Source organism: Diabrotica undecimpunctata, chromosome 9 (genome assembly GCF_040954645.1).
Source record: "Diabrotica undecimpunctata isolate CICGRU chromosome 9, icDiaUnde3, whole genome shotgun sequence".
Classification (NCBI taxonomy): domain Eukaryota; kingdom Metazoa; phylum Arthropoda; class Insecta; order Coleoptera; family Chrysomelidae; genus Diabrotica; species Diabrotica undecimpunctata.
In genome coordinates, this window is record NC_092811.1 from 58,182,374 (window position 1) to 58,201,948 (window position 19,575).

Consider the following 19,575-nt stretch of genomic DNA (forward strand, 5'->3'; position numbering starts at 1 on the left):
TTCATATTTTACTTGTTCTCCCAATAAAATCACTACATATGACATTCATTTACGTCTCTAAAAGTAAATTGCAAAAAATAATAATTTTCATTCGTCTCCCCTGAAAAATTTATAATTTTACAGTTACCCCATTGTTTCACTGGAATGGCGATATGTAAACATGTTATTATGTCATGTTTTATATGAAATAAAAATTCCAAATTTGTAATTTTATCATTTATTTAAATAATTCATTACCTTAATTTTATAAAAATAAACGAATTTCATAAGAGCATTATTTGTCATATCATCTGGCATTATAGAACAAAACGCATACAATATTTGCAAGGGGCTTAAACTATCTGCAGTATTTTTACAAAAATCTAAAACATTATAACAATATTCACAAAAGTTCAAATTTTCTAACTGTATACGAGGCGATATCACGCTAGTTTTAAGTTCAACAATTTGCTTCACTTCTTCTTTATCCATATAGTGTTCCAAACCATGCGTCTTGACAATAATGAATTTACAGTCATCGTAAATTATCGAGGTAACAGTACAGTATTCTTAGCATGGAAAAGTTTGGTGCTCGTTGTCATCAGTTGATTGAAAAAATCAATTGGTTCTTGTGTGATGATTGAAATAAAGGAATACCATTCGTATAAGCTAAGTCATATTCTGTTGGGTTTATATTGTTGAGATAAAATTACTGCAGGCATACATGATTTTGCAGGGCTTATACCACATTGTACTTCATAGCCCGATAACGTGTAGTTGCCAGCAGCTAGAAAAATTCTGATTTGGCGGCAGCCTCATAATTTTCCAAAGCTCTATCTAATTCTTGATTATAGTCTTCGGTGATAGACATATCGATGCTAGATTCACAATCACCTGAAGAATACCCACTATCTTGAAAGCTCATGTTGACTTTACTGACACTGATACAGAAGCATGAGTTCTTTTATATTCCCCTACTCCTTGTGGTTAATAACAACCTCTTGTTCAAAAAATGTATTGCTACGCGGCAGATTGTTACGCTACGTGCCATTAACGTTAATCTAGCTGTTATGTTTGCTGTCCATACCGAGCCATTTCACATACATCTTCACAGGCATTTTCGTCTAAGTACTTTTTCAACCAGGTATATGTCAGGGTTTCATGTTTTCTGCAACTCTTCTTCGTAAAACCCACCGCTGATCGGTGTACCTTGCATGTCTTCAAGCAAATGCGTTATAGGATTTGTTATCAAAACTTTTGTTATTTGTGATCACGACACCCAAAGAAGATTCTTCCAATTAGTCAACACCCAAGAACTTCTTAAAGGGTACATGAACAACCTTAGACTTAACAAAGACCATATTGCATATCTTGAGACCCACAAAACAGCAAAACAGTAGAGCTCAAAGATATGACAAATTTTAACCTACGGCGCAAACCTCCTGTAAAAGATACATGCAACGTATGCGACTCTTTTAACATCTGTAAGATATTCATGTTTAAGAATAAGAAGAATTGCGTTTTGTTATTTTTGTATTTCTGTGTTTAGTTTAAAATAGGTATTGTCATTTGTCAAGTTACTATGTATTTGAGGACATAACCTATATAATGTAATTAATTATAGTTTTGTAAAAGGTAAATGTTTTGTAAAACGTTCTTTTGAAATATGTTTATTTGAGCCATCTACATTTATTATTACCAGTTATTACTACATAACAATTATTTGGCGACGAGGAAAATAATTGAACAGATATTTTGAAGAAAAAACATTTTAATAGTTCAAAATGTCTAGGAATGAAGAGAGTGCCAGGGGTTACCAACCAATTATTAACGTAGTAAATACGGGCGGTCCATCTTCATTAGCCATCTATAAACAGGGTGACGATTTTGAAGTTTTTGAGGAACGTTTAGAACAATATTTTGGTGCTAATTTGATTGAGGAATCTAGAAGGGTTGCTGTTTTAATCACATTACTAAGTGAGGAGGTTTATAACGTTTTAAGAGACCTATGCAACCCAGAGAAGCCCAAGGAAAAAGATTTTGAAACTCTAATGAAACTTTTAAGTACTCATTTTAAGCCTAGATTGTCGGTGTATCGAAGGAGGATAATTTTTGACCTGTTACGGCAAGGACAAGAGTCAGTTAACGATTGGTATCTGAAAATTAAAAACCAGGCAGCACAATGCGATTTTGGTGACAAATTGTTATACAGGGTCCAAGATAAGTTTGTGGTAGGCATGAGGCCAGGGCCAATACTAGATAGGCTTTGTGAAGAAAGTCCTTCAAAAAGTTTGCAAGATTTTTTGGAAATTGCTTTGAATAAGGAAGCAGCATTAAGGGAACAAGGTAACAAAGTGGAGGTTAATAGATTTCAACAAATAAAAAAAGTGGAATCCCGAGTGGAAAGAAAAGAAAATAGTGAAGAATCAGAAGAGAAGGCAGAGGTAAAGTGTAATTACTGTAATAAAACAAATCACACCTTTAGTAAGTGTAAATATAAACAATTCACTTGCAAAAAGTGTGGTAAAAGAGGTCACATAATGGCAGCCTGCAAAGGTAAAGTGGAGAAAAATTATTTATTAGAGAATGTGGAAGACTCTTTAGAGTTGTTTAGTTTAGATTTGGAAGAAATAAATTCTATAAGGCCAATATGTGTACCTGCTTTACTGGATACTGTGTCAACTCAAATGGAACTTGACACTGGTGCAGGAGTTTCTTGCTTGCCATATTCATTCTATAAAGAGAAACTAGGTCATGTTCCATTGGAGAATACTTCTCTTAGGTTAAAAACTTATTCAGGAGAAATAGTTATACCTGAAGGCAAGATTTCAGTTAATGTATCAATAAACAATTGTTCAAAAATGTGTGAATTGATTATAATTAAAAAAGCTACGAAAATTTTATTAGGCCGGGATATCATTAATAAATTTAATTTGTCTTTGAAAGATTCTGAAGTTACTATAAATGATATAACGATTTGCCTGATAAGTTATCTGAATTGTTGTCAAAATTTTCAAATGTTTTTAAAAAAGAGTTGGGTTCCTATAAAGATGAAAAAGTCAGTTTAGAAATGAATCAAAAGGTTAAGTTCCGTTTGCTTTTCGTGAGAAGGTGAAAAATGAGCTTCACAAATTAGAAGCTGAAAAGGTTATAGAGAAAATTTCAAATTCGAATTGGGGAACACCACTACTGCCAGTTATGAAAGCAAATGGCAATATTCGTATTTGTGGCAATTATAAAATAACAGTGAACAAGTATTTGAAAGATTTTAATCATCCCTTACCCAGAATAGATGATATCTTTGTTGCTTTACAGGGTGGTCAAAAATTTACTAAATTGGATTTTTTAAATGCTTATAACCAGTTAGTTTTAGATGATAATACCAGTCGTTTGTTATCGTGGAGTGCCCCATATGGTATTTATAAGGTAAATCGTTTGCCTTATGGTACAAAACCTGCTTGTTCAATAGTTCAAGCTATTGTAAAAAAAGTTTTACAAGGTTGTGCAGGTACCGTAAATTTTTTAGATGATGTAGTTGTCACAGGTAAGAATTTTGATGAACATTTAAAAAATCTGGAGGAAGTCTTATGTAGATTAGACAAGGCTGGATTCAGGTTAAATTCAGGAAAATGTGAGTTTTTTAGAGATAGTATTTCTAATTTGCCGGGATGATAAACTATTATTCACGTTTTATTCAAAATTTGCAAGGAATTTTGAAGCCTCTATACAATTTAATTAGTAAAGGTACAGAATTTAAGTGGACAAAAGAATGTGAAATGGCAAAAAAAGAATTAGTTTCAGACAAATTGTTAGTTCACTATGATCCACAGAAACCTATTAGTTTAGCTTGTGATGCTAGTGATTATGGTATTGGAGCGGTTCTAATGCATGTAATGGCTGATGGTTCAGAGAGGCCAATTTATTATATTTCTCGTGTGTTGACTAAGGCTGAGCAAGGTTACTCAATGATAATGAAAGAAGCATTAGCTATATATTGGTCTGTTTCTAAACTCTACCAATATTTAGCTGGTCAGAAATTTGAAATTTCAAGTGACCATAAGCCTCTGCAAGCTATCTTTGGAGAGCATAAAAGCTTACCAAAAATGGCTGCTGAGCGTATTCAACGTTGGTCATTGTTTTTAGCTGGTTTTAATTATACTTTTCGCTTTATTAAAGGCGTCGATAACTCTAAAGCTGATGCTGTATCAAGGTGACCTTTACCTGTAGGTGAAGATGAAATTGAAACAGATTTTGAATATATCAATTTAGTGGAAAACTTACTACCAGTTGATTCAAATTTATTACGTTCTGAAACACGAAAAGATGTAGTTTGAAGTAGTGTGTATAATTTAATTAGATATGGGTTTCCTAAGCATACTGAAAATTTAATTTTTAAGCCTTTCTTAGTTAGAAAGAATGAACTCTCAATAGAAAAGGGTATTATTATGTGGGGTTATCGAGCAGTCATTCCCACTAGCCTCAGACAACAATTGCTTGAGGAACTTCATAGTAATCATGAAGGAATAATTAAAATGAAATCAAATGAGCGTTCATACTTCTGGTGGCCCAATCTAGATTCTGATATAGAGCAAATAGTTAATGGTTGTAAGGTCTGTGGACATTTAAAACCAGAGCCCACCAAAGCTAAATTAATTAAAACTCAATTATCGACTTATTTTTATGAAAGAATTCATGCTGATTTTATGGGACCTATTAAGGGGAAAATGATACTCATAATTATTGATACCTTTTCAAAGTGGCCTGAAGCTTTCATAATGAGTTCTACTGATACAGAAGCTACTATAGATCGTTTTAGAGAATGTTTTTCCCGATTTGGTTTGCCGCGAATTGTTGAAACGGACAATGGAAGTCAGTTTACTTCTGAAAATTTTTGTAATTTTTTAACTAATAATGGTGTAAAATTTTTGACTTCACCACCTTTTCACCCAGCATCAAATGGATTTGCGGTAAAATCTGTTAAATCTGGTTTAAGGAAAGCACTTTTAGATGAAAAAAACAAAAATGTTTCATTAAATACATTATTGTGTCGATATCTTTTCTCTTACGGAAATTCAATTCATGCTACAACAGGTTCATTTGTCTCCCTCAAATTTTATTTTTAAGTCAAAGATAAGAACACGTTTAGATTTATTAGCACCAAAAGGTGTGCAAGTTAATGAAAAAGCAAATAAGCAAGAACAGAATTATAAAGGGAAAAGAGATGTACATTTTGAAGTAGGGGAGAGAGTCTGGTGTAGAGATTGTAGGAACCCAAATAAAAAAGGTTGGGTGGAATGTGAGATTGATGAGATTTTAGGTGATAGAATTTATTTTTGTAAGTTAATAGATCAAAACATTGTTTGGAAAAGACATTTGAACCAGATATTAAAGAATATATCTAATCCCTTAGATGTAATTGTGCCAAATGAGAATGTGTCTCAACCTTTAGATGTAGTTGTGCAAAATCCGGTTATTATACAAAATGAATCAGAGCAAGAACTACCGATAACTCCTGAGACAGAGCTAGAGGCGATTCCAGAAATAAGTTCGAATGATTTAAATTTTGATAAAAATACTTCAGAGGTTGAAAATGAAATTTTGTTAAAAACTGTATCTGGTGCAAAAGATAATCTTAAGTTAGTTAGTAGTAGACCTAAGAGGGAAATTAAACCACCACAACGATTGAATTTGTAAGAGGAGGTATTTGTAAGAAATTCATGTTTAAGAATAAGAAGAATTGCGTTTTGTTATTTTTGTATTTCTGTGTTTAGTTTAAAATAGGTATTGTCATTTGTCAAGTTACTATGTATTTGAGTACATAACCTATATAATGTAATTAATTAGAGTTTTGTAAAAGGTAAATGTTTTGTAAAACGTTCTTTTGAAATATATGTTTATTTGAGCCATCTACATTTATTATTACCAGTTATTACTACATAACAACATCAAAATTAAAAATAATGATTTTTTAAAAGGACAATATAAATCTGAGCATAAACATTATCTACTGAACGCAAACGATGAACGTAAAACGATTAAATGGGATTTGGAGCAAGTAAAAAGTAATCGTAAACTTGAAGTTGTCACATACGATATGGAAAATTTTTTGAGTTTACCGAAACTACCAACTAATTTAGTGTATTATAAACGGCAACTTTCACTTTATCATGAAGAAGTACATGTGGGATCAACCAACACACCATACTGCTTTATATGCTTAAAAAAATTTGTTGATAATTATTTGGCCGAAGGAAAGAAACAACTAATTTTATAATCCGACTCGTTCGATGAGCAAAATTGAAACATAAAAATTGTCTTGCTGCACTCTTCTTTAAAAACTATTTAGAGGTCCCGCCATTTCGGGAGGCATCTAATTTGCATATTATCGCACTGGGCAGAGGTCAAAATTTGAAATTTCTACCTAATCCACGCCACAGTAAATCATTTCAATACTCAGTGGCGCAGCAGTGCATTTGAGAACAAGTTGTGTGTGTGTGTGTGTGTGTGTTAAATATTAGATAATTTTATTTTCAAACAATCTTGCTGAAAATGGACGGAAAAAAACGTAGCGTTATTAAAGATCAGGGTCGTCAAATAATATTTAATGTGTATAATTATTTTAAAAATATGAAAAGTAAAATGGACACTCTGCTAATGGTAAAACATATGACTGCTGAAACAACAGGTAAGGAGTTTCAATGCATTTAGTATTAATTTTTGATATTCAAATTCAATGTTCCAACACTTTTTCCTTTTAGTTCTCAATGGTACTTATTTGTCAATCTTTTATACTCTGCTCTTGTTCCCCATTTTGCCTACCTTCGCTTCTCTTTTGTATTGGGTGTGTCGAGAATACCATTTTCGACATATTTCTTTTTTCATTCCTTCGATGTGTCCTAAATAACGTATTCTCTGCACTTTCGTTACAGTCATTATTTTTAGCTATTATTACGTGTACTTCGTTATTTTGTTAACTACTTCTTGATCTGTAGGTAGTTCTATTACTATGTGATCATCTACAATTCCATGGTGTGCTTCCATTGCTACTTCATTTTTATTTAACATATATTTTTTTTAAATAATAACCACATTTACTGTAAAATAATTTTGGCAAATTGTCATTATTCCCCTAGCTAGTTTATTTAGTAATAGATTGTCATCATTTTTCATATGTGGAGAAAGAGTTCATAGGCTCTTGTTTTCGTAGAAAGCTCTTATTTATTTTTTTTATTTTCTACTATCGCTTTGAGTTACTTTTCATTGTACTTTTTTGTTTCTCTATGTTATCTGTTTAAAATTTGAAAAATTATTACTGCAACATACCAATTATTTTGAGTTATTATTTACGTCATCATCATCATTATCAATGGCGTTACGACTTTTCGTGAGTATTTGCCGCGTTTACTATTGCCTTCCATGTTTGTCGGTCCTGTACCACTTTTTCCCATTGTCTCACTCCCATTTTCTCCAGATCTTCTCTTACTGCATCTTACATTTTACTTATACGCTGATTATATTTACGTCGGTATAGGCATTTCTGTACGGACAGTATCCAGAATACTACAAGAGAGCAAACGGTCTCTAGATAATAAAAACAAAGTTGAATTTTCTTCAAAGAGACCTTTACGAAAGTCACCTGTGACAGATTTACCAGAATATCAAATTACAGATATTCGGCGTATAATACACGATTTTCATAAAACAGAAAATTGTATTGTTACTGCTAATAAATTGAAGAACAAAATTGAGAGTGATTTGGACATTAAAGTATCAGAAGCCTCGCTACGAGGAATTCTTCGAAATATGAATTTTATATATATGAATAGAAAATTGTTGGTTGAACAGACGGAAATAAGGGCTTGGAGAATCAAATACTTAAGACTTATCAAACATTATAGAAACGAAAACAGACCCATTGTTTACCTCGATGAGACATATATACACAGTGGACATACTTTGTCGAAAACTTGGAATGATAATTCTAGTAAAGGGTTACTGATGGACATTTCGAAGGGTTAACGTTTAATAATAGTGCATGCTGGTGGTGAAATGGGATTTATTCCAAACGCGCTTTTAATATTTGTAGTAAATCCGGTGACTACCACTTAGACATAAATGCCACGAGTTACCGCAAATGGCTAAAGGAAAAACTAATTCCAAATTTACCCGCTAACTCAGTAGTTGTTTGCGATAATACCTCATACCATTCGGTACAAGTGAATCCTGCGCCTAATAGTAATTCCAAAAAAAAATGATATGATTGATTGGCTGATTAAAAACAATAACATTGAATCCTCAAAGTTTTAAACCAGAATTGTATGCGTTGATTAAGTACCATAAAAATCGTTTCAAAAGGTATGAATTCGATGAACTTTTGCGTGAATATGGTCACACCCCTTTACGGTTACCTCCATACCATCCGGATTTAAATCCGATAGAGATTAAAAATAATATCGCACAAAATAACATAACTTTCAAATTGGAAGATGTGAGACACCTGTTGGAAAAACGAGTTTCCGAAATAACCTTAGATGAGTGGAGAAAACGATGTCATCATGCAATTAAAATAAAAGACAGTTATTTAACATCCGAAGTCCAATTAGACCGTCAAAAAGATATTAATCCCATTATAATAAACTTAGGAACTGACGATAGTGACATCGAGTGTTCTTCGGAAGAAGAAAATTAAATTAGATTTTGTTGTTCTTCTTTGAAACATTCACATTAGGTATATGAATTTTTAAATGATATGTATATAGAGTTCATTTTATATCTTTTATAAGTTTTCATTTACAAATTTAGATGTGCATATCGTCCCCTTAATACTACAACTAGCTAACTCGAAATTTTACGATTTTGAGTTATCTACCGTTACCAATATAATTTTTGACTCTTTTTTTAATACTACAACTAGGTAAGTTCTATACCCATTCTATACATGAGAATCCAATTACACACTAATAGCTATGTCATAAGTTCGAAAAAAAAATTGTTGCTAAAAGTGGTCATATTGAAATATCTAAATGTGCAACTGACAACGCCAAAAATTTCTGCTGCAGCAAGTGTTTAACTTGACATACCTAATTGTGCGCCCGGGTAACTCGTGTTATGCGTTACCTCCTCCGGATATTCTTTAAGATACCTATTTGTGCAGTTCGTCATAGCATACGTTGTGAGTGACATCGTTGCTTTATTTTTCGTAATATTTTTTGAAACAAAAGTAAAAATGTCTATAAGAGCCAAATATATATTAAGATTAGTACGTGACCAGTTAACAGAAACAAAAGGTGAGTGTTTAAATACTATTTGGAAAAATAAATTTGTTAAAATCGTGGGAGAGCTTATTTTTATAGGTTAGGTATTTGTCGATTCATTAGTTTTTGAACATAAATATAAAATTGATACCGTAGGATACTATTTTTATGTGATAAGCATAATATGCCGAGTATGCATATTATGGTGAACTTATTTTTAGAACTTATTTAGTAAATCCTATGAAAATAAATTTGTAAAACGCTGTTTTTTAAAAAGTTTTAGGTTATCATTATTTACATTTTTTAGCGGTTTAAGACTAATAAACTATTAGACTATTTAAGATTCGTTAAAGTTTTTTAAATAGTTGTTTTTTGTAAAACGTATAGGTATCTTTCATTCGCAAAATTTAAAAATATAAACATTTCTTTAAACTTAGTTTAAAAAGTACTAAAGTATTTTTTATTTTCAGATGAGAATACTGAGGTTCTTCCATCCACTTCTAAACAATGTTATAACAATTCGGAAACAGACTCTGATCCCTATTCTCCTGATCACTCGGAATATAATCCGGACTCTGATGATTCTTCTGACAATGAACTTGCTCTCGGAAATGGAACTTTTCAAACTATTAACAACGACTTGCATGATATGGAAGAGTTGCCTCTTACGACAGATAATTCAAGAAAGAGGAAAAGAAATGAACAAAACTGGAAAAGAAATATTGCAAAATCAAGAAAACAACGCGGCGAAGCATACTTACCTTCTAGGGGTAAATAGGTACCAGGAGTAGTCATGAAGGATGCTTGTTTAGCTACCTGTAAACGAAAATGCACAGAAAAATTTTCCTATGAAGAGAGATTGTCGATTTTTCGAAGATATTACCAGTTAGAATCCTACGAAAGAAAACGAGACTTTATTAATGGTCATATAGAGAAGAAAGATAAAAAATGGCATACTGTAGAACATCCAGACGTCAAAAAACCATTTTATTCTATTTACCTAAAAATGCGAATAGAATCCAGGTTTGTAAAACCATGTTTATCAATACCCTGGGAATTCGAAAAGGAATTGTAGACATAGCTATGAAAAAGAGAACTGAAGAAAACACGACTTTGGTAGACAATCGGGGAAAACATACAAAAAAGATCACGTCACCTGCTATCCTGGCAAGTGTAAAAAACCATATTGAGAAGTTCCCTGTAGTCAGTTCACATTATTGCCGTTCAAAAACACAACGGAAATATTTATCCTCAGACCTTAACATCACCCTTATGTATTCGTTATACAAGAAAGAATGCGGTGAGAACAATCAAACACCAGCTAACTCTGCCATTTATAGAAAGGTATTTTCAGAGGAATATAATCTTGGCTTTTACCGACCTCGTAAAGACCAGTGCCGGGTTTGTATAGCCTACAACTCCCCCTTAAGCGATAAAGTATCTATGGAAACCGAATATCTCACTCACATAGCAGCCAAGAACAGAGCCCGTGATGAAAAGAGATTAAGTAGACAGTTAGCAGAAAATTCTAACGGTACACTCATAAGTTGCAATTTTGATCTTCAACAAGTTCTTTTGGTACCAAATGACCCAACAAATAACGCTTTATTTTACAAACAAAGACTAAAAGTATTTAACATCACCATTTATAATACAGTGTCTAAACAGGGTGATTGCTTCATATGGACCGAGGTTGAAGGAAAACGAGGCAGCTGTGAGATTGCCACTTGTTTATACCAATACTTTGAATCTTTGTCGGAACAAGTTACTCAGGTTCAGTGTTTTAGTGATAGGTGTGGTGGACAAAATTTAAATAAAAACATCGCTAGTATGTGCGCAGCTGTTCAACATATTCCACATTTGGAAAGCATTGAACTAAACTTTCTAGTTTCCGGCCATAGTGAAATGGAGTGCGACTCCATGCACTCAGCCATTTCAACAGAGTTCAAAAGAGTAGGCAAAACACATTTACCACAAGACTGGAAAACAATTGCTAGATGTGCCCGGAAAAAAGGAGATAAACCGTACATCATTCATAACATTACTCACGAACAAATATTGGATTGGAAAAATCATGCGGATAAAATTTTAATTTTCAGAGGTAAGGACGAAAGTGGGCAGCAAGATGGCAGAAAATGTGTTGTATGTTCTTTTCTAAATGCGAACTATCCATTATGAAATTTAAAGAAAACTTTAACGAAAAATTTAGAACTTTAAATTGCCAGAGAAGGACAAAATCGACTCAAAATATAACTACAATAATGCCAAATCCTTTGTATAAGGACAGAATCCCTATTACTCTGGAAAAATACAAGGATCTATTGACATTGTTTAATACCAAACCTCCCGCAATTCCTCTGGAGAATAAGGATTATTTTGAAAACCTGCCTTTTAAAGCAACAGGAAGAGAAGAATCAAGTGAATCTGACATAAGTGAGACCGAGTGAAAGAAAAATATTTTGGCTATAATTATTAGTTAAGTTCTTCTACTTTTTTTGTTATATTTTGATCAAAATATGTTAATAAATTTCTTTTTTGGTATTAAAAAGTTGTACTTATAGCTACGTCGACAACTAGGTATATTTAATTTTTTTTTAAATTTTAATTGCTACAACTAGATATCTTGATTTTCAATAACAAAAAAAACTAAAACAAGGCTTTATAATGCTTACGATTAATCAGAAGTTAGATTTATTTCAACTTCTTGCTATAAATAGTAAGAAAAAAATTCATTTATTGTAATACAGCACGGTTTGTTTCTTTTCAAATTTAAAACTGCTCTCCTGAAAAATAGCAAATTTTGAGTTACCTAATTGTAGTATTAAGGGGACGATATATTTTAGAAGGACAGCAATATTGACGGTAGTCTTTATTATATCGCTAATATATATTTCCAAGAAACGTCTTAAATCGGGTAGGTCCATAAAATTAGGCATTTCCCAAAGACAGAAATATTTATGTTTACATGACTTTATTATATCACTAAGAGGCTTCCAAGAAAAGAATTAAATCAGGTAGAAGTTGAGGTACATGTAATTGGGACCGTTCATTAGCATATAATTTTCCTCACTCTGTAATATTTTGGTATTGTATTGGTATTTGATATTTTGGAAAATACGCTTGACAATTAATTCATCATCATCAGTAGCTCGACAACCCTTTCTGGGTCCTGGCTTATTCTAGGATTTTCCGCCATTCTGTTCTGTTCCTTGCTTTGTTTTTCCAGTTGGTAATCTTAAGTGTTTTCAGATCTTGTTCCACTTGTTCCATGTATCTAAGTTTGGGTTTTCCCTTTGACCTTCTTCCTACTGGTGTTTGTCTCATAATATGTTTTGGTGTTTCTGTCTCCAACATTCGTTCAACATGGCCCATCCAGCGCAGACGTCCGATCTTTATGGATGTTATGATCTCGGGTTCGTTGTATGCTGTGTACAGTTCAAAGTTATATCTTCTGCGCCATATGTCATTTTCCTTTACCCCCTTATATATGTGTCTAAGGATTTTTCGTTCAAATGTGCCTAATAGGTTTTCATCGCTTTTCGATAGTGTCCATGTCTCTGATCCATATACAAGGACCGGTTTTATCAGGGTTTTGTATATTTTGCATTTGGTGTTTCTTGTGATGTTGTTAGATCTTAGATGTTTAATTAGTCCATTATATGTTTTATTAGCGATATGTATTCCTCTCTTAACTTCTTCACTGACATTGTTATCTGCGGTAACTAGTGAACCTAGGTATGTAAAATTTTTTACGCTTTCGATGTTATAGTCTCCTATTGTCAGATTCTGTAGGTTTCTTTGGCCTGTCGATTTACTGACCTTCATGTATTTGGTTTTTATTTCATTAATGTTTAGGCCACTGTTTTGTGCCGCTCTTTCTATCGCATTAAATGCTTTTATCATCTCTCTTTCGCTTCTGGCTATGATATCAACATCATCTGCAAATGCCAATATTTGTACACTTTTTGTTATTGGTTATTGACAATTAATTGCTATTTTAAAAATCCATTTTGTTAAACTTATCTATATTCAGAACTTAATAATTCTTTTGTACAATAAAAATAGTTTGTTTGTTCACTTAAAACGTATTACGAAGGTATTATTATTTTTGTCCCATCAAATATCTTACTGATCATTTTTCAAATGTTGGTTATATGTTCAAAATTATTGAAAACTAAAAAATCACCTTTATTCAGTATAATGTTTTAGCTGTACCTACTAAATAGTGCGCGCCACTGTCGTTTAGTTAAAATTTCAGTAACCAATCACCAACTTCAAAGGCGGTTTTTATACAATTTCGACATGCCTCATAATATGCAAATTAGACGCCTTTCGAAATGACGGTACCTCTACTTGAAATATTTTATTCCCGGCCATAGCTTTCTTCCACATGATACAGATTTTGAAGAAGTTGAAAGATCGTTAAAATACCAAATACGCTTAATGAATTTAAACAAGTCTTCGAGAATTCTTCTAAGAAAAAGAAGTTCGTTGCATGTGAAATGACGAAGGACGACTTCTTTGGCACTTCACAAATTGAAAAATCTTACTAGATTTCTTACTACAAAATAGAGAAAAAACTATTTTATTATATTTTTTTATATAAGACAAATATCTAAATTCAATATTTCCCCTAAAAAATTAGAAAAAAGCTTAATTTACTCAAAACTGCAAAATGGTTGTTGGTACCTTTTAGATAAGCGCTATCCACGCTGATGCCAGCCATGACAGAAAACCTACGTAAAGGTCAAGTAGTTGGCTAAGAGACTAAAAATATGCAAGCACTGAAGTGGTTAGATAGACGTCCAGTTACAATGCTTACGGCACTTCACTCCAGCAACATGAAAGATAGTGGTAAAAAAACTAAGGACAATATTTCTATCCAGAAACCAGAAGATGTACTGGATTATAATTGTAATATGGGGACTGTAGAAAAAACCTACATGCTTCTCAGTAATATTGAATGTGTCAGAAGGTCAATATAGTGGTATAAGGAGTTATTTTTCATCTGTTGGACTTATGTTTGTTTAATGCTCATGTCTAATATAATATTACCAGTGGAAAGAATATTCTACTTGCAGATTTTCAATTAACACTTGTTAAAGAAATTTTTTTTTATTAGAAAAAATGTCGCATCCACCAAAAGGTTATTAGCGACTGAACAAAATATAAATAACAAAGTTAAATACCTACAGATTGTACAAAATGTTTATGGATCTGAGATAATTCACTATTATTGTCACAGGAACAGTTTTGACCTAGAGCCTGTGGTGGAGCATTTGACATCTTGGTTCGACTGTTAATCGGAAGTTACACTGATCACATATAGGTGGATATTTCTTTGTGAAAAGGTAGGAGTGCGTTAATGTTGTATGTCCTAGACGTAAACGCGCAACCGCAATTTGTTCACGTCTATTGCGCGATAATGGAAACCACTGAGACACCTTATTTTTGATTTTATTTAGATTGGAATTAGTTTGAGACCACTCATTTCGCCACAAACACAACACTTTATTTTTAAAATAAGCTTTTAAGTCACTGAAAACACACTTGTCTATCGGCTCCGACAAATCACTTAAAATTGCCTCTCGTGTAGTCCTGTCAGCTTCTTCATTTCCTGTTATTCCGACATGTGACGGAACCCATAAAAATTGGACGATTCTTCCATGTTCATGAGCTTGGGAAAGCTGGTATTTTAGCAACTTTTCAAAAGGATGTTTCGGAAAAATGTGTTTTAATGAGTTTAGAGAGCTAAGGGAATCTGTTGTGATCAGGGCTTTTTTGAGTGTAAGCTCGTTAAGAAGTTCTGTACGGTCTTTGCGAAAACAAGTGAAATTTTTTGAATTGTACAACTGATTGGTCTTTAAGTTTGTCTCCTGTAGACAAATAATATCTGGAGAATATTCAGATAAAAGGAGCTGTTGCATAGGGAGACGATGGAAGAATTCATCAATGTTCCATTGAAGTATCGAGTTGAATGTTGTTAACAGATTCAGAGTTAGATGATACTGAACAATTGTCTACAGAAGAGTCACTAAGTCAGAAATCTCTTTCTCTAAATGGTTGTGTATTTTCTTTTGAAGTTTTGTAAACTTGCTTTTTGTAGATCTATCATTTGCATATTGATAGCTGCTTTGTAAAAGATGAAGTAAACCAGCCATAAAAGTTGTAAATTCTTTAACGACGCTAATAGGGAGCCTTGGACATTATCAATCAGTAAGGACAATTGATGGTAATTTAAAACGAATGGTGGCGTATGATTATCAATGAAATTTTCAAGGGTTTCCCGTGTAGATGGGACTTTAGATGAGCGCGGTTTTTTTGGTGTAGAGGGTTTGGGTTTTGCAAACAGAATTTCTGATGAAATTGCTGAGTCTGAAGGAGGCGTGTCGATCTCACCAATACTGTGTTTTATGGAAGAACTTGCGTTTTCGAAATTGCTATTAGAGTTTTCACTTAGATGCTGTGGCTTTATTACATTTGGAAGTACTGGAGCAAACTCATTGGTAGTGACAGAAGTTGAGCTTGAAGTTTTATTTGTAAGATTGGTTGAAATAGTTGTTTCAGAAAATTGTGGGAGTGTATCAGTTTTATTAGAATTTTCTGCAGTTGTATCTAATGGAAAAGGAGCTGATAGATTGGAGGATATTGCTTCCGAAGTTTGTGAAAACGGTATTGCCGCTGAATGAGGTTGATTGAAAGTGTTGCTATGAGTAGGAGTATTAGTAATTTCTTTGTCATGGAGATTTGTAGGCGTAGGTGATATGCTCGGATTTGATAATGGATAACTTGATGACTGCTGGGTGTTTGGTACCTTGTGTAGTATACTTGTTGAAGCTGTTTGATTTGGTACTTCATTGTTTGACTCAATATGAGTTGATTCCGTTACTGAACTGTTATTGCATTGGGATGATATGTGTCCTGTATTTTTGCAAATAAAGCAGGTGAGTATACCTTGTGACAAAAATATGCGGTAAGGTGTTTGGTCGAAATTTATTAGAATAGAATCTGGAATTGGTGATGTTATAGGGCTTATATAAACTTGCCTCCGAAAGCTCAATATGTGACTATATTCGGGAAGAGTCGAGCTAATTTTCAGAAATGTTATTGGGGAAATAAGCTTTAAACCGATATTCTGTAATTCTTCAACTAATACTTGATGAGGAATTGACGGACAGACTCCAGACAAGACTAGTCTTTCTGCTGGAAAGATAAGTCTTCGTGCTGTTACAACTTCGCCAAGTACTTCTATAGAGCCATGTTGTGTCATGAAGTTATCTACTACGGTTTTGTTTGCCAAATACATGCAGATTCTATTATGAGATAATCTAGATGAAAAAATAATATTTTTTGGGTTGATGATTGCACCCAAAGGAATGAGATAATCCTGCAGTTTAGCATTATCGATACAACTAAATACAATTGCTTGGTTCTTACTCGGAAAAGAATGTGAAGCGGCTGATGCATAACTGTTTGTGATATTCGAACGTTGATTTACTGGACTGGTTAGATTGGATGGTGTGTTTACATTGTGTGAAGTCATTTTAAGCTACGGCGGCGAAGGCCTTACTTCGACTCTGGTAAGTGACAAACTACCCGAATGCTACTTATAGCAGCTAACCTCACAAAATGATTGTACGGTAGTGTATATTTATTATTTGACGTTTTCGTTTCACAATAATAAAGTAATAATTACATATAAATGACTTACGTAGTAGTATCTAGTAGATAAACACTTCAATTTTAAAAAACTATTTAATCAAACCACTTGTTTTTATTAAAAACTAGGAGTACAATATCAGTACAACTGAACCATACCTTGCCAGGGCCGCATTCAAAATATCTAAAGAAATTATTGCTGAACATAACACAATCAAACCTCGTGCCTCAACAAGTCGTAAACCGGAAGATGCGGTTCACCATTACGCCTTATTCAGAGACATTTTCCCACAATATCAGGCCTCTGAAGAAAATAAAAGGCCAACGCTGTGTTGTATATGCAACGCATAAGATTCGAAAAGATAATCGCTATACTTGCATAGCCTGTAATGTGCCTCTATGCGTTACACCATGTTTTGAAAAGTACCACTGTATAAAAAATTTTTAATTTCCCTTTTAATGTAGTCCAGATTTTTGTTTATATTTTACATTTGATTGTTTTGTGTACCATTTGTTTGTAGTTTTTTACCTTGTTGCTATGCTTGTATAAAAAAAATTTAATTTCCCTTTTAATGTAGTCCAGATTTTTATTTATATTTTACATTTGATTGTTTTGTGTACCATTTGTTTGTAGTTTTTTACCTTGTTGCTAGAATTACTAATAATAAATAAAATAATGATAATTGTTGTGTATTTAATTTATTTTTATTTTTCAAGAATCTAACAGCAACAAATTTATAGTTACTTCCACAAAATTGTAAATACAGTCCTGAATACACTGCATTGGTACACTGCACAAACCGTATTTATACGCCATAGTAAAGTAGCCTCGTATTTCCGTGAGACTGTGTAAAAATATATGTATCTGTAATAAAATCAGGCACTGAAAAAGTACTCTACCAAGGGTCTGTAAAATTATCAACGACTCAGACGTATAATAATACAAAATTTTAAGATTCCACTCGATATTAACATTCAGACGTGCCTGGTATAATGTTTTAAAATATGGGCAGTCAACCAGTTTTTTCATCAGAAGTTTTCATCGTGTTGATAAGTCCACATGGACCAACGGCCACTGAAAACATCGGATATCGCTGTTATGACAAATCATAATGCGCTATCTTTTGTCTTATTCATTTGAGATAAGATTATAATAGTATTTGACAGAGCTTGCGGAGTAATAATAAGGACCCTACAGCCGAACCATGTCAGTTATCAGGAGGTAGATTATCTCATCAGTTCGATGAAGAGAGTTTATACACCAATACTTCCTCAAGCACGGTAGATGGCCCGTGGTGATTCTTCAGCCCCAATGCCATTCAAGAATCCGGTACTGTCGTCTCAATAACATTTGGGTTCATAATGCTTCCATTCCGGCTCATATCCCTGTTCTCTCTTTGGGGGATTTTTCCCAAGTCCAGTTAGGGGAAGTTAAAGAATTTGATTATATGGATTCCCAGTTTGACTTCCTAAAGGACACAGCTTTGGCCGACCTCAGGATCGAATTGGAAAGTCCTGTTCTCCACAGTATCCGAAAGATTTCCCAACGACGAACTCTATTGTACTTTATCTTAACTAATGACCCCCACTTAGAAGTTAGAAGATATTTTGAAAAGCTTGATAAGGTTGATCCTCAGGCTTTTGAATATTTAGTTATCAAACTGACCCAGAAGGAGCGAGAGCTAAAGGAAGAAGGCAGATTTTTCGGTCAATCTCCTTACCTAGAGAGAGCTCGAAGATGTATTCTCGAACACAATGTTGCTACTCTAATGGAGAGATACAACTCCAGTCAAGCTATGACCCTTAATAAAATAGAGTATCAAGTTTCGACCGTCCAGTGTCGAAGGCACGGACGGAGAACACATAGGTAGGCAAATTTTTATATTTTATTTTTAAATTGCGGATATGACCAACAGATTTTTGAGAAACAAGAATAGTTTTGGTATAATCAGAACTGCTACAGCGTTCAGTTAAATTCAAATTTCAAATAGTGAACTGCAAGTGAGTTTGGTCGTGACTTTGTCAGTGTTCTTCCTACAGAAAACTTTTTACATTTTACGTTTTATACTTTTTTTGATACGGTTTTACGTGATTACGTTTCTATACGTTTGATACTTTTAAAATATTGCGTCCGTGGTGCGATAATAATTCTGCAGCTGAAGAGACAATGGTGTCACCTCGGGGGAACAAATAAGGTTCTAACCACCTTCTGTTGTCTCCGGGTGCTCTGTAGAGGGCTTCGAATATACTGTCGAGAGCTCCCCTACTTAAGTCCATTTTAGGGTTATGGACTTGGAAAATATTTATCTTCGGTGTCTTGCCTTGAAAAAGGCAAGATATTTCTTACATGACAATTTCTTCGTCGAAATAAAACACCAAGTTAAGTTGAAACAATTCTCAGCCACAGAGTATGGTAAATAAATGCAGGAAGCAGAGCCCCGAGAGCACTAAGCTCTCGGAGAGCCCGTGAGGGACTGACCTGGCTGACCTGAAAATCGCCAATATTTATATGCGCTGTTCGAGCGATAAATAGGGATTTCCAGGTCAAGAGCCAATGTTAAAACTCGAGGCAGGGCGATGCGCATCGAAATGCGTACTAGTCCACAGACTATGGCATTCGATGACAATGGAACCCTCTAATCGATTAGAAAATTTACAAAGGCGTGTAGTAAAACGTAAGCGA

General features: G+C 33.6%; 1 protein-coding gene across 1 annotated transcript; it reads left to right on the top strand.

Moving 5' to 3' along the window:
* Positions 1-1,763: 1,763 nt before the first annotated feature.
* On the top strand, positions 1,764-3,651 carry LOC140450873 (uncharacterized). Its single transcript, XM_072544554.1, has 2 exons — positions 1,764-2,816; positions 3,091-3,651. Exons 1-2 carry the CDS (start codon positions 1,764-1,766, stop codon positions 3,649-3,651), a joined length of 1,614 nt encoding a protein of 537 aa, XP_072400655.1.
* The last annotated feature ends 15,924 nt before the right edge of the window (positions 3,652-19,575 follow it).